Consider the following 15759-nt stretch of genomic DNA (forward strand, 5'->3'; position numbering starts at 1 on the left):
CTGCCAACGTTCCCCAGGCCCGCACGACCTGATAGGAAATTTGTTTACTTTAAAATCTCTAGCTTTAAAAATGTAGCTTCAATTTGAATGAGCTTATTTCAAATTGTGCCCAGGCTAATGGTGAGTAAGGTGGGCTAAAAAATGGTGTACCGTTTTGGCGGTGCGGAACCACAAGGTTTTGGTGCGCACATACACACAAACAAACCGAGAGTTTTAGTAATGTGTGTATATATATATATATATATATACTAGACAAAGTTGGGCCCATTCCTCGTAGAGGTGGGAAGGGGAGAGGGTGCGACTGAGGTGGCCACTCTCTCCTCCCCCACCCCCACTCTAACTCTCCCCCACCTCCCCTTTCCCCACGACCCCTCTTTTCCTCACTCTCTCCTCCCTCCACCCCTGTTCTCTCCTCCCCACTGCCACTCTCACTCTCCCCACCCACCTTTTCCCCACTCTCTCTTCCCCCCACCCCCCCATTCTCTCCTCCCCCAGCCCCACTCTTACTCTTCCCCCACCCTTTCCCCACTCTCTCTTCCCCCCCACCACCAACCCCCCTGCCCCCCACCCCTGGTGTCTCCCTCCCACCCCCACTCTCTCCTCCTCCCGCCCACCCCCTCCCCCCCACTCTTACTCTCCCCCACCCTCCCTTTCCCCACCAGCCCCCTCTCTCCTCCCCTCACCCCCCTTCCTCCACCCACTCGCCCCCCACACCCACTCCCCTCTGTGGAACCGTTGGCGGCGAAAGACACTTGCTGAACGTGCAGGGAGGAGGAGGGCGTGCCGGACTGCTGGAGACGGGCAGCGTGGCTGTGACCTAGCCGAGCTGGGATTACCCATGGTGGTTGTGGGGGAGATGGGAGAGAAACAAGGGGGGAGAGAAGTGGAGAGGGGAGCCCCTGATTGCGGCTCCGCTAACGGCGTCCATCTTGTTTGCGCGAGTGAAGAGCGAGTCCGTGCGTGCCCTATGGTGATGTCATACGCACGTCAGCCCTTGGAAAAATGTGTTTAGAAATGAGATTTTTGAACAGGTGGGGGGGGGGGGGGGGGGGGGGGGGTTGTGTCTGTCTGTGCCCCATTGTGACGTCATACGCTGAGCACTTTCAACAAATGGCTTAGGAAGGAATTTTTTTAACTTAAAAATCTCTAGCTTTAACAATGTAGGTTCAATTTAATTGTGAGTTGATTCAAATTGTGCCCAGGATAATGGTGAGTAAGGTGGGCCAAAGATTGTGGCACTATGGTGTACCATTTTGGCTGTGCAGAACCACAAAGTTATGGTGCACACACGCACACACACCCGTGCGCGTGCGCACACACACACACGCACACGCTCTCTCTCTTACACTTTTAGAGATAGATAGATAAATGTCCAGTCACTCTATACCTCCATCCCCCACCAGGATGGTTTTAAAACCCTCCGTTTCTTTCTCGACTGCAGAACAATAGACAATAGGTGCAGGAGTAGGCCATTCAGCCCATCGAGCCAGCACCACCATTCAATGTGATCATGGCTGATCATTCTCAATCAGTACCCTGTTCCTGCCTTCTCCCCATACCTGCTGACTCCGCTATCCTTAAGAGCTTTATCTAGCCCTCTCTTGAATGCAATCAGAGAATTGGCCTCCGCTTCCTTCTAAGGCACTGAATTCCACATATTTACAACTCTCTGTCTGGACTCCCCCAACATTGGGAACATGTTTCCTGCCTCTAATGTGTCCAACCCCTTGCAAGGGAGTGAATATCATTCCTTACCAACAGAGCGACCCCACCCCCTCTGCCCACTTGTCTGTCTTTTCTATACGTTGTGTACCCCTGAATATTCAGTTCCCAGCCCTGGTCCTCTTGTCGCCATGTCTCTGTGATTCCCACAACATCGTACTTGCCAATGTCTAACTGAGCCTCAAGCTCATCCACTTTATTTTTTACACTTCGCGCATTTAAATACAACACTTTAACTTCGGTATTCACCTCCCCTCTCACACCGGTCACAATTGGCCCTGACCTTACTCTCTTATCCCTTCTAGATCTTCCCTTCCCATTTATTCGAGAGTCCTTTGCAATTTCTCCTGTATTCGCTTCCCCTTTAACTCCATCTTCATATTCCCAATTTTCCAACCCCTCCCCCCCACTACTCAGTTTAAAGCCACACGTGTAGCACTAACAAACCTGCCTGCCAGAATGTTGGTCCCCCTGCTGTTAAGGTGTAACCCGTCCCTTTTGTACAGGTCACCCCTACCCCAGAAGGGATCCCAGTGGTCTAGAAATCTAAATCCCTGCTCCCTGCATCAGCCCCTCAGCCATACATTCATATCCCCGATCTCTCTGTTCCTGCCCTCACCAACACAAGGTACAGGTAGCAGTCCAGAGACAACCACCTTCGACGTCCTACTTCTCAGTCTTCTTCCTAACTCTCTAAACTCACGTTGCAGTATCTCCTTCCTCTTCCTCCCGACGTCGTTCGTACCCACGTGCACAACTATCGCCTTCCCTCGCTAGGATGTTCTGAAGCCGCTCCGTGATGTCTTGAACCCTGGCATCAGGGAGGCAACAGACCATCCTCAAATCCCGTCTGCCGCCACAGAATCTACTGCCCGTACCTCGGACAATGGAGTCACCCACTACTATGGCTCTTCCTGACTTCGGTCTCCCCGGTCGAGTCTCCTTGCCTGGATTAGAGCCGCCAACCTGTCTGCCGCTCGGACTGGAAGCGTCTTCTGCCCCGACAACTCCCAAGAGGGTGTACCTGTTTGCAATAGGCACAGCCACCGGGGTCTCCTGTAATCCACGTTCACTACCCCCTGAAACGGTCTCCCACCTTCGCTGCCAATTTCCGTCTACTAACCAGCCAATTTTCATCTACTAACACTCTCCTCCACCTAGCAGAGCTGGTCCTTACCCTTAACAACTTCTCCTTTGACTCCTCCCACTTTCTCCAAATCCAAGGCGTAGCTAAGGGCACTCACATGGGCCCCAGCTGCGCCTTCCACATTGTAGGGTATGTTGAACAATCACTGTTCCAGGCGTACACAGGCCCTATCCTCGAACTCTCCCTCCGCTACATTGACGACTGCATCAGTGCTACCTCCTGCACCCATGCAGAACTCACTGACCATCAACTTCACGAATAATTTCCATCCTGCACTCAAATTCACTTGGACCATCGCTGACATCTCCCTACCATTTCTAGTTCTCACCGTCTCCATCACAGGTGACAGACTATCGACTGACATCTATTTCAAACCCACTGATTCCCATAGCTATCGAGACTACACTTCTTCCCACCCTGCTTCCTGTAAAGACTCTAACCTTTACTCCCAATTCCTTCGTCTACGCCGCATCTGCGCCCAGGATGAGGTTTTCCATACCAGGTCATCGGAGATGTCCTCATTCTTTTGGAAACGGGGTTTCCCCTCTTCCATTATAAATGAGGCTCTCGCTAGGGCCTCCTCGATATCCTGCAGCTCTGCTCTTGTACCCCATTCGTAACAAGGACTGAGTCCCCCTTGTCCTCACCTTCCACCCCATCGGCCGTAGCATATAACACACAATCCTCTGTTTTTGCCACCTCCAACGGGATCCCACTACTGGCCACATCTTCCCATCTCCACTCCTTTCAGCTTTCTGCAGAGACCGTTCCCTCCGCAACTCCCTGGTCAACTCATCCCTTCCCATCCAAACTACCCCCTCCCCAGGTACTTCCCCCTGCAACCGCAGGAGATGCAACACCTGTCCCTTTACCTCCCCACCTCGAGTCCATCCAAGGACCCCGACAGTCTTGTCAGGTGAGGCAGAGGTTCACTTGCACCTCATCTACTGTATCTGCTGTTCCAGCTGTCGACTCCTGTATATTGTCAGTGAGGCCCAGTGCAAGTTGGAGGAACAGCACCTCATATTTTGCTTGGGCAGCTTACGGCCCAGCAGTATGAACATTGACTTCTCTAACTTCAAGTAGCCCTTGCGTTCCCCTCCCGCTCCTCAGTTCTCCCACCAGTCTTACGGTCTTCAACTACATTTTATCTTCGTACCGCCCACTCCCCTGACATCAGTCTGAAGAAGGAATGGGTGACGTTTCGGGTTGAGACCCTTCTTCAGACTGAAAAAGGGTCTCGACCCAAAACGTCACCCATTCCTTCTCTCCAGAGATGCTGCCGGTCCTGCTGAGTTACTCCAGCATTTGTGTCTGTCTAAACTTGAAGGTATGCACCACCAGACTGGGGAACAGTTACTTCTCCTCTGTTATTAGGCTTCTGAATATCCATCCATAAACTGGGTACTTTCCAATTCACCTCTACCCCGTTGCAGACCGCGGACTTTTGTCTATGAATCTGTTGTGCTACAATGTCGAGAACTATATTCTTCCCCTGTTTTCCACCTATTGTACTTGAGTTTGACTTGATTGTATAGTATCTGATTGGATAGCATTGCAAAACAAAACTTTTTACAGTACCTCGGTACATGTGGCAACAATAAACTTAAACCTTCAGTCTGTTCTTGATTGGTTGAAAGTCCAATGGGTTTACTTGAAACAAATTCAAGTTTAACAGAAGCCATATCGCGTGACAGTACCAGCGTGTTTTCATTCTATCACGGGTAAAACCGTGTCGTTGTTTGCTAGCTGCCTGTGTCTGACATACAATGTTCATGAATATCCTGGTTTCTCAGCTTAAGATAATGCCTGCCAAACCTGCTCAATCCTTGGTAATCCAAGGTTCACTGTAATCACAAGTATTTCTGTTCTTGGCTGTCTGTTATGTATCTGTTTAATGTCGTTGTCTTTAAAATCATCATGAACATTTACAAAATATTAACATTTTTAGGATTCGTGGTAGTTTGCTTTTGTTTTTAAATTCCCTTCTAAAAACTGATTTTTCCTTCATTCATGGATAGGATACATGCAGTCTACTCAAACTTGCTGGCAGTTCAATATTCATCTCCCAGTGTGATGTTTTTGAATTGCAACATACCTCAATAACTTTCAGAATAATGTACCCAGGTTTTGAAAATCCCTCTAAGTGAGCCCCATAAATGCATCTGATAAATATTGCTCATGTAGTACATTTAGTGTGGAACATTACATTTCTGCTCATTTAAAAACTACGGTTATAGCTTGTCAACAAATAAAAGAAAATTGAATAGAGCAGCAATGAAAAGTGAGAGCTACTGTCTTTACGTTTTGTAGAATGTTGTCTTGCCTTCAGAGTGAGCTGAAACCTGCTGGAGATAAACGGAATCATTTAGGAGCTAAATGCATGAGCAGATTATGGACCATTCAAACTGACATGAACCATGTGAAACAGGCATGATTGGTAAGGGTAGATAGCCACAAAAAGCTGGAGGAACTCAGTGGCTCAGACAGCATCTCTGGGGCAAAGGAATAGGTGATGTTTTGGGTCGAGAGCTTCAGACTACTAAGTCTGACTTAGTAAGAATGTCAGGGATATGGGGTTGAGAGAGAAAGATAGAGCAGCCATGCTTGAATGGCTTGATAGGCCAAATACCCTAATTCTGCTCCTAGAATTTATGAACAGGAATATTCACCTCTGTAATCTAGATGCTATTTCTGAGGAGTTCAAAGGGAATTAAGTTTTAGATGCATAGAAGATAGACACATAGACAATGGAGTGGGCCATTCGACCCTTCGAGCCTTCAATGTGATCATGGCTGATCATCCACAATCAGTACCCCGTTCCTGCCTTCTCCCCATACCCCTTGATTCCACTAGCCCTAAGAGCTCTTATGTAACTCTATCTAAGTTTTCTCCAACTAATGTGGCCTCTGAAAGGAGACTGAGGCTGTAAGAGCTGATGGAAGTGTTTAATCATGATAGTCGTAAATGTAGAACAGGCTTAATGAGCCAGCCTTTGTTTCATGATCATTTATGCAAGTTCATGTGCATTGTGAGGTACAGGATTTGCTTTATCATTTTCGACCCTCTGTTGCTGAAACAGTTGTGTATAAAATCTCCTCGCATTGTAATGTAAGTGCAGCACCCTGATGTTTTGTATACAAATCTGTCTGAAATGTTCTCTTTTATACAGGTGGAATATTCTACGAAGGCGTGGTACATGACTTGGATACTGTCTGCTGGATACTTGGAGAAAATGCTCCAGATACCATATTCTCCTTGGGCCATGCATTCTGCCAAGGTAGAAACTAAATGAATATTTAGTTGGTGATTGTAACAAAGACCATATCCGCAGGTGACAAGGGTTAGTAGATCTTAGTAGAAAATTTCATTCCTCTGAATCAATAAGTTTTTGATTTAACATAGGAAATAGAAATGGTGTGGTATAGGAGTTTGAAGAATAATATGAAAATCATAAGACTGCAGATGTTAGAAATCTGAAATAAAAGTAAAAATGCTGGAGGAATGTAGCCGTGTGGGTGGCATCTGTGCAAAGAAACGGCCAGTGTTCCAGGTCAAAGATGCTGTCACAACAGGACGGCTTTTATCGGCATTTTCTGTTTTTGTTAATGAAGAATAATGTTTCATTCTCTATTGTCTGCACATGCATTCCCTGTCTCCCTCAGTTCTGGTGGTACATTTGTAGATGTCTTTCTTTTCTATCTTTGTCCCTTATCAAATCCCACGTGTAAAGTTATGGAGTAGATGGTCACAGCAAAAGCTGATCCAGAAATGTACATGTTGAATTTAATTTGTGACCAGTTTAATCAATGAGGCCTGGAGCCATTGGTTGGTCATTTAAAACTTCAGTTGGTTCACCAGTTTTTGTCAGGGGAATGAGCTCTGTGGCTCACTCCTGCCCGCCTGGCCCACGTGTCACGGTAGCTCAATCTGCTTTTTGTGATGTTGAATGAAGAATAAACATTGACTAGGTAACCAGAGATAAATTACCTACTATTTGAAGTAATTCCGTAGAATCATTATATCTAGATACAGAACTTTGGTTTAACATTTTGTCCTAATGATGTCGCCTCCAACATCCTAGCATCACTTTGGCACTGCGCTGGAGTTTTAGTACTAACTAGACCAAGTGGACCTGTTGGGCCCATTCCTCGTAGAGCGGGGACAGGGAAGGGGAGAGAGTATGATTGAGTGAGGCCTAGACCCAAAGCCTCTCTTGTATTGTAGCACCCTCAACCCCCCACTCAATCCCCCCTTATCCCCCTACTAACCCACTCCATCCCCCCTAGCCACCCCCACTTGCCCCTCCCCTGCCCCCTCCCGGGAACGCGGGGGGGTGGAGTGGCTGAGTGTAGACCAATGCAGTAGTTTGGGGGAGTTTCAGGGAGGATGAATTGGGTGAATGGAGGGTGGAAGAGAGGGGGGGATAATGGGGCTGGGGGATGGAGTGGGTGAGAAGAGGATAAGGGGGTGGGTTGTGGAGGGGATGATAAGGAGTTGAGGGGGTGTGGATGAGTGGGGCTCTTAAAAACAAAAAACCTGAAACCAATTTAAGTTAATGCAGCACAGGTTTGGGGGAGTTTTAAGGGGGATTAAGGGGGGAATGGAGTGCGTGAGTGGGGCTCTGAAGAAAAATGCTAAACACAATTTCAGTTAATGCAGGAAAGGTTTGGGGGAGTTTTAAGGGGGGGGTTGAGGTGGAAATGGAGTGCATGAGTGAGGGGATGGGATGGCTGAGTAAGGGGAGGGTGTTAGACCAATGCAGTCGAGGTTTGGGGGAGTTTTAAAGGGGGTTCAGGGAGGATGAATTGGGCGTATGGGGGATGGAGGAGAGGGGATAAGGGGGCTGAGGGGAAGATAAGGGGGTTGAGGTGGGTTGTGGGGGGGATGATAAGTGGGGTTGAGGGGGTGTGGATGGAGTGGGTGAGTGCGGCTCTTTAAAAAGCCTGAAGCCAATTTAAATTAATGCAGCACAGGTTTGGGGGTGTGAAGGGGGATTGAGGGGGGAATGGAGTGCGTGAGCGGGGCTCTGAAAAAAATTCTAAACACAATTTCAGTTAATGCAGGAGAGGTTTGGGGGAGTTTTAAGGGAGGGGGGTTGTGGTGGGAATGGAGTGCCTGAGTGAGGGGGGTTTGAGGTGGGTATGGAATGGCTGAGTAAGGGGAGGGTGTTAGACCGATGCAGTGGAGGTTTGGGGGAGTTTTAAAGGGGGCTCAGGGAGGATGAATTGGGTGAATGGAGGGGGGGATAAGGGGGCTGAGGGGGATGGAGTGGGTGAGGGGAGGATAAGGTGGGTTGTGGCGGGGGATGATAAGTGGGGTTGAGGGGTTGTGGATGGAGTGGGGTTCTTACAAAAACCTGAAAACAATTTAAGTTAATGCAGCACAGGTTTGGGGGGTTTTAAGGGGGATTGAGGGGGAATGGAGTGCTTGAGCGGGGCTTTGAAAAAAATCCCAAACACTATTTCAGTTAATGCAGGAGAGGTTTGGGGGAGTTTTAACGGGGGGGTTGAGGTGGGAATGGAGTGCGCTCCCCCCTCCTCCTCCCCCTTCCCCCCCTCCTCCTCCCCCTTCCCCCCCTCCTCCTCCCCCCCCTCCCCCTCACCGTCCATCACCCTCCCCCCCCCTTCACCCACTCCATCCCCTCTCAGCACTGGGGTGGGGGAGCGCATTAGTGAAAGGGGCGGGGGAGCGCATTGGTGAAAGGTCCGGGGGGGGGGGGGGGGGGGGTTGGGGGAGCGCATTAGTGAAAGGTCCGGGGGGGGGGCGAGGGAGCGCGGGAGCACATTAGTGAAAGGTCCGGGGGGGGGGGGGGCGGGGGAGTGCATTAGTGAAAGGTCCGGGGGGGGGGGCCGAGGGAGCGCGGGAGCACATTAGTGAATGGTCCGGGGGGGGGGGCGGGGGAGTGCATTAGTGAAAGGTCCGGGGGCGCGCATTAGTGAAAGGTCCGGGGGGGGGGGGGGGCGGGGGAGTGCATTAGTGAAAGGTCCGGGGGCGGGGGAGCGCATTAGTGAAAGGTCCGGGGGGGGGGCGGGGGAGTGCATTAGTGAAAGGTCCGGGGGCGGGGGAGCGCATTAGTGAAAGGTCCGGGGGGGGGGCGGGGGAGCGCATTGGTGAAAGGTCCGGGGGGGGGGCGGGGGAGCGCATTGGTGAAAGGTCCGGGGGCGGGGGAGCGCATTAGTGAAAGGTCCGGGGGGGCGGGGGAGCGCATTAGTGAAAGGTCCGGGGGCGGGGGAGCGCATTAGTTAAAGGTCCGGGGGGCGGGGGAGCGCATTAGTGAAAGGTCCGGGGGCGGGGGAGCGCATTAGTGAAAGGTCCGGGGGGGGGGGCGGGGGAGCGCATTGGTGAAAGGTCCGGGGGGCGGGGGAGCGCATTAGTGAAAGGTCCGGGGGCGGGGGAGCGCATTAGTGAAAGGTCCGGGGGCGGGGGAGCGCATTAGTGAAAGGTCCGGGAGGGAGGGGGGGGGGGAGCGCGGGAGTTGTCCACATACACACAAACAAACACACGAACATCAGAGTTTTAGTAATATATACTAGCAAAGAGGGCCCGTTGGGCCCATTCCCACACCCCCCATTCTCTCCTCCCCCAACCCCAATCTTACTCTCCCCACACCCCCCCTTTCCCCACGACCTCCCCTTTTCACAGTACCTCTCTTTCCCCCACCACCAAGCCCCTCCGGACGACCCCTGTTGTCCCCTCCCCAGTCCCCATTCTCAGACCCCGCCACCATTCTCTCTCCCCCAGACACACTCTTACTCTCCCCCACCCCCCCTTTCCCCAGCACACCCCTTTCCCCTACTCTCTCCTGCCCCCAGCACCAACAGGTCCGGGGGGGGGGGGGCGGGGGAGCGCATCAGTGAAAGGTCCGGGGGGGGGGGGCGGGGGAGCGCATCAGTGAAAGGTCCGGGGGGGGGGGGGGCGGGGGAGCGCATCAGTGAAAGGTCCGGCGGGGGAGCGCATCAGTGAAAGGTCCGGGGGGGGGGGGCGGGGGAGCGCATCAGTGAAAGGTCCGGGGGGGGGGGGCGGATAGCGGGGAGAGGATCTCCCGGGTGTGGGAGAGAGGAGAGAAGCAAGGGGAGAGAGGAGCACAGACGCACAGCAGCGCCACGCTGAAACCCTTCAATAAATCAGTAGGAGGGGGGTGCAAAGGCATTTTGACGTTACACGCTGAAGGCCATGGAAAAAACGGCTGGAAAATTCTTTTTTTTACTAAAACCTCTGTAACTTAAAAAATATACGACCGAATCAAATAAAAATATCATTTTCCAGCAGCGTTCAGCGTCGTGATCAAGGCGGTGCAAAAATCGTGGCGCTATGGTTCACCGTTTTTGCCGAAAATCAGCCGAAAAAATGAGAGATTTTTTGGGGGACTTTTAAACCTCTGTAACTTAAAAACTATACGACCGAATTAAATAAAAAATATCATTTTCGGCAAGCGTCCAGCGGTGTGATTAAGGTGGTGCAAAAATTGTGGCGCTACGCCTCATCAGCCGAAATCACTGTTACAAATATACATACAAGTCAGATTAGGATAGGATAGGATAGATTTTGTAGTCCTCCCCACCACCCGTTCTTTTAAATCAGGATTTGAACCGGGTACAATCAATTTGCTTGTGCAAAAGTGTTATTACCTGAGCTACTGCATAAGACATGGAAGCAGAATTCGGCGGTTCCATCTATCAAGCCTGCTTTGTCATTTGATCATGGCTAATCTATTTTTCCTTCTCAACCCCATTCTCCTGGCTTCTTCCTGTAACCTTTGACACCCACATACTAATCAACAGCTTATCAATTTCCGCTTTAAAAATACCCAATAACTTGGCCTCCCAATAACGTGGAATTCGTCTGTGGCGACGAATTCCACAGATTCACCACCCTTTAGCTAACTACATTTCTTGTCATCTCCATTCTTTAGGTATGTCCTTTTAAGGACCCTTTCACTGCTGTAAACATCCATTTTATCCAGACCTTTTATTCGATAGGTTTCAATGAGATCGGCCCTCATCCTTCAAAACTCCAGCATGTAGAGGCCCAGTGTCATCAAATAACCCAATCATCCTCGGGATCATTCTCGTAAACCCCCTTTGGAACCTGTCCAATATCAGCACATCTTTCCTCAGATATTGGGCCCACATATTCCCTCTGGAAGGCGACTGGACTGTCAAAGCATCTGCAGCCAGACATAAAAACAGCTTTTTTTCCCACGAGTGATAGTTCTACTCAATAACTAAAGTCTGTAGTCTCTTTTTTGCTCTGGTTTATTTTCACCCACATGTTTAGACCGTAATGGTGTATCCTTATTGTTCTCATGTGTTTATGCTTTTTTCTTAATTGTTAACTGTATGTTTGTGAGCGGAGGACCAAGGCACATTCCTTGTATATGCATACTTGGCCAAGAAACTTATTCATTCATGTGGCCTTGCCAGCACTTCACAAAACCTCAGCATTATATCCTTGTTTTTATATTCTTGTACTGGCATCAGTCCATCTGCGAGAGATGATGGTGCTGATGATGATGGCGTTGTCCTGCTTGGAGAGGGGGATTTTTCATCTGTGGTTACATCTCACTGTGCCCAGCAAGGATGAAGTGTCCTCTCCATTTGATTTGACCGCTGAGCCTGGGCAGGTAAATGGGAATACAAACTTGTCCAGCATCTGCATTCAACTCTCGACCTGATAGGCTGATTCCAGAGGAACGGCGTGGCTGCTACGTCAGGGGCCTACTCTGCTGCAGGAGTTGCCGGAAGGTGGACGCACGAGGGATCAGCCGACCGTCTCTAGGGACTCCAGCTCCAGTGCCTTTGGCTCTCCTGAGCCTTGCCCACAAGGCAGTCGGGTGCTCTTTAACCCATAGTTGGGACCTTGTTGATGGACGTTAGGACGTGTCCACACGCCGGTGGGCCTGCACGTCGCATCTCTGGGGACCAGAGTTCCTCCGAGATCCCCGCGCAGTTTAGCCTCGGACTGAAGATGACCCCAGTTACCATGTGTTGCCATGAGGAGGCACTGCGAGAGTCTTGCTGATGCAGAGGTGATGTACTGGCTTACGCACTCGGCTCCCTTTTTCGCAAAAATTGTTCGCCAGCGGCATCTAGATTTATACCAGGGCACTAGACACACGCAACACCCTGTGGCTCGCGCTACCAACACACTTTTTATATTCTAGTCCTCTTGAAATGAATGCTAACATTTCATTTGAGTTCTTACTACTGACTCAAGCTTTAAATGATCTTTTTAGTAATCCTGTAGCAGCAATCCCAAATCCTTTTGCACCTGCTGTTTTGTGAATCTTCTCCCCATTTACAAAATAGTCTTCACCTTTATTCATTCTACCAAACTGCATGCCCGCACACTTTGCTACGCTGTATTCCATTTTACTTTTCTCACTCTCCCAACCTGTCCAAGTCCTTCTGCAGATTCCCTGCTTCCTCCACACTACCTGTCCCTCCAACTATCTGTGTATCATCTGCAAACCTGGCCACAAAGCCATCATTCCCACATCCAGATCAGCCAAATATCATAAAGTAGCAGACTTAACGACGAGACCCGAGGAACACCACTGCTCATCGGCAGCCAACCAGAAAAGGCCCCTTTATTCACACTCTTTGCCTTCTGCCAGTCAACCAATCTTGTAGTACCTCTAATGCCATGGACTCCTATCTTGTTTGGCAATCTTACATGCAACACCTTATCAAAGGCCTTCAGAAAATCCAAGTAAACAACATCCACTAACTCCTTTGTCAATCCGATTTGTTAGTTTTCCAAAGAATTTCAACAAAACCATGCTGACTTCAGCCAATTTTATTGTGTGTTTCCAAGTACCCGGTAACCTCATCCTTAATAATGTTAAAAATGTTACCAACCACTGAAGTCAGACTAACCGGCCTCTAATTTCCTTTCTTTTGCCTCACTTCCTTAAACCGTGTAGTTACATTTACGATTTTCCAGTCATCTGGAACCATTCCTGACTTTATAATTCTTGAAAGATCTCTGCTAGAGCCACAGCAATCTCTACAGCTACCTCTTTCAAAATGCTGGGATGTAGTCCATCTGGTCCAGCTGACATCCACTGACATTGGGATCTTTCAGCTTCCCAAACACCTGCTCAGTAATAGCAACTACCCACTACTGCCCCCTAACTCTTGAATTTCTGGCACATTACTGGCATCTTGCAGTGTGAAGACTGAGGCAAAAACATATTCATTTCTTTGTTCCCCTTTTACTACTTCTCCAATGTAATTTTCCAATGTCCACTTCTGCCTCTCTTTTACTCTTTAAATATCTGAAAACACTTTAGGTATATTTTATATTATTGGCTAGCTTATCTGCATATTTCATCTTTTATCTCCTTGTTGCTTTTTTATTTGCTATCTGTTGGGTTTTAAAAGCTTCCCAAACCTTGTTAATCTTTGCCATGTTGTCTTCTCTTGTATTTATACTGTCTTTGACTTTGTCAGCCACGATGGCCTCATTTTCCCCTTAGGGTGTTTCTTCCTCTTTGGGATGTAAAGATCCTGCATCACATGGGTGTGAGTTGACATGTGGTCCTGCAAAGGTCCTGAGTTGACATGTGGCCCAGACTGGAAATGTGACAGATAAGAAGGCCTGTTAGTGAGAGGGGCAAAGTTTAAAGGAGATGTGTGGGGCAAATTGTTTTACATTGAGTAGGTGCCTGAAACGTGCTGTTAACGGTGGTGGTGGAGACAGAAATTATAGTGACATTTAAGAGGCTTTTGGATAGACATATGGGAATGCAGAGAATGGATTATGTGCAGGCAGGTAAGAGTTGGTCTTGGTATTATGTTTAGCTTTGTGGGCTGAAGGGCTTGTTTCTGTGCTGTACTCTTCTATGTTCCATGTAGTGAGCATGACTGTTTTCAGGTGGGATAATGGGAATATTGCTGGTCGTGATTGAAGTGAAATTACTGCACATTGTTTTGCCATGAAACGTACAAACTTAGATCCCTTATTCTATGAAGTTGCATCTTTTACAGGATTTTCTTAAATCCTCGGTGCTTGCATCTTTTCATGAGTGCTGCATCTGCCACAATAACCTAGGAAAAGTCAAGGAAGAAATGAAAAAATAATCAATATTAAAAGAAAATAATCAAAGAACTCTCCTTACCAGTAAATAAATCAAAGGGATTACAACTATTTAATCAAGGAGAAATTTTACTTTCATAGAATTTTGTATAAAGTGTGCCATCTCATCTATTTTCTCCTCCTAACAGAAATTGCAGCACTTAAGGATGCTGATGCTGTCTCCGTTAGTATGAAATTTGCCAGCGGGGCTATTGTGACGCTGGATGTCAGCCAGCACTGTACACTGAGCAATGACCAGAGACTGGAGGTAATGTGTAATTAGTAAGGTTTTATGTTTTTCTCTTATTGTTTTCCTCTGTTCTCACTCTCTATTCTCTTCACCCTTTTTCATCCTCTCCTTTTGTCAGCTTTAAGTATTATTGCCATCCTATTTCTGAAGCCGCTGGCTCCTCCTGGGTAACAATATCTATAATGTCAGTGTATGTTGACTGGGAGAATCCCATACCTGTTCTCTGCTACTCTGGTATTGAGAGCTGAGTTGTTAATTGCTAATGGAAATCATTTCAAGTTGCAAATCATCTTAAAAGTTTCAAAGGGTTTAGAATGGCTGGTCTTTTTACCACTTTTGATTCTACATTTACTGTCCAAAAATCAGTTTATCCTTTCTTTGTCAGGGAAGGTGTAAGTACAATGAATCAGGTATGCAAAATAAACATTTTATTTCCTGTATCATTCAAGGTTCATGGGTCAGAAGGAACGCTGAAGATGGAAAATCAAAATGCTTTGGGAATAACTGAACAGGGCACCGCCAGGCCAGTCTGCTCCCACTTGTATAGTGACCGCTACAGAGATGCATACAGAGAGCTGCTGAAACACTTCCTCAAGACTCTGAGAGGTTAGTAAAAGGGAATCCATTTTGAATGTTTTTAAATCATTGCTTTGGAATATGATGATGAGGTCATTAGTTATCCTCAGGTTAGGGACCATGATAGAGTTGGTGCTGGCTCCATTGTCATTTACAGAAACTTAAATGTCAATTTGGTCTCAATTTGTCCCTTTTCAAGTCCGAAGGATGTGGGACAAGCCCCATAACAGGATAGGTGCATATAACATATAACAACTACTACAGCATGGAAACAGGCCTGTCCGGCCCTACCAGTCCACGCCGACCATTCTCCCTGACCTAGTCTCATCTACCTGCACTCAGACCATAACCCTCCAATCCCCTCCTATCCATATACCTATCCAATTTACTCTTAAATAATAAAATCAAGCCAGCCTCCACCACTTCCACCGGAAGCCCATTCCATACAGCCACAACCCTCTGAGTAAAGAAGTTCCCCCTCATGTTACCCCTAAACCTTTGTCCCTCAATTCTGAAGCTATGTCCCCTTGTTGGAATCTTCCCCACTCTCAAAGGGAAAAAGCCTACCCACGTCAACTCTGTCCGTCCCTCTCAAAATTTTAAAAACCTCTATCAAGTCGCCCCTCAACCTTCTACGCTCCAAAGAATAAAGACCCAACCTGTTCAACCTCTCTCTGTAGCCTAAGTGCTGAAACCCAGGCAACATTCTAGTAAATCTCCTCTGTATCCTCTCCATTTTGTCGACATCCTTCCTATAATTTGGCGACCAGAACTGCACACCATATTCCAGATTCGGCCTCACCAATGCCCTGTACAATTTCAACATTACATCCCAACTTCTATACTCGATGCTCTGATTTATAAAGGCAAGCATACCAAACGCCTTCTTCACCACCCTATCCACATGAGATTCCACCTTCAGGGAACAATGCACAGTTATTCCCAGATCCCTCTGTTCCACTGCATTCCTCAATTCCCTACC

At 48.3% G+C, this 15759-nt stretch overlaps 2 protein-coding genes across 6 annotated transcripts in view; one reads left to right on the forward strand and one right to left on the reverse strand.

Annotated features, from left to right (window-relative positions):
• LOC144607980 (uncharacterized) overlaps positions 1-10610 on the reverse strand; it is a 36776-nt gene extending 26166 nt beyond the window's left edge. Inside the window, exon 1 of one of the 2 annotated variants that reach the window (XR_013549155.1) lies at positions 10501-10603. Coding sequence is in view for 1 of the 2 variants with exons in the window: in XM_078425167.1 (XP_078281293.1) it covers positions 10501-10545 (45 nt within the window). In the remaining variant the exon portion in view is untranslated. Of the gene's footprint in view, positions 1-10500 lie in introns of both variants that reach the window. The other variant, XM_078425167.1, reaches the window with a different exon arrangement.
• LOC144607979 (myo-inositol 2-dehydrogenase-like) overlaps positions 1-15759 on the forward strand; it is a 66475-nt gene that overhangs the window by 41048 nt on the left and 9668 nt on the right. For all 4 annotated transcript variants that reach the window (XR_013549154.1, XM_078425164.1, XM_078425163.1 and 1 more), the window contains 3 exons: positions 6042-6149; positions 14101-14219; positions 14651-14807. Coding sequence is in view for 3 of the 4 variants with exons in the window: in XM_078425164.1 (XP_078281290.1) it covers positions 6042-6149; positions 14101-14219; positions 14651-14807 (384 nt within the window). In the remaining variant the exon portion in view is untranslated. The remainder of the gene's footprint in view (positions 1-6041; positions 6150-14100; positions 14220-14650; positions 14808-15759) is intronic.

This window comes from Rhinoraja longicauda, chromosome 30 (genome assembly GCF_053455715.1).
Source record: "Rhinoraja longicauda isolate Sanriku21f chromosome 30, sRhiLon1.1, whole genome shotgun sequence".
Lineage (NCBI taxonomy): Eukaryota > Metazoa > Chordata > Chondrichthyes > Rajiformes > Arhynchobatidae > Rhinoraja > Rhinoraja longicauda.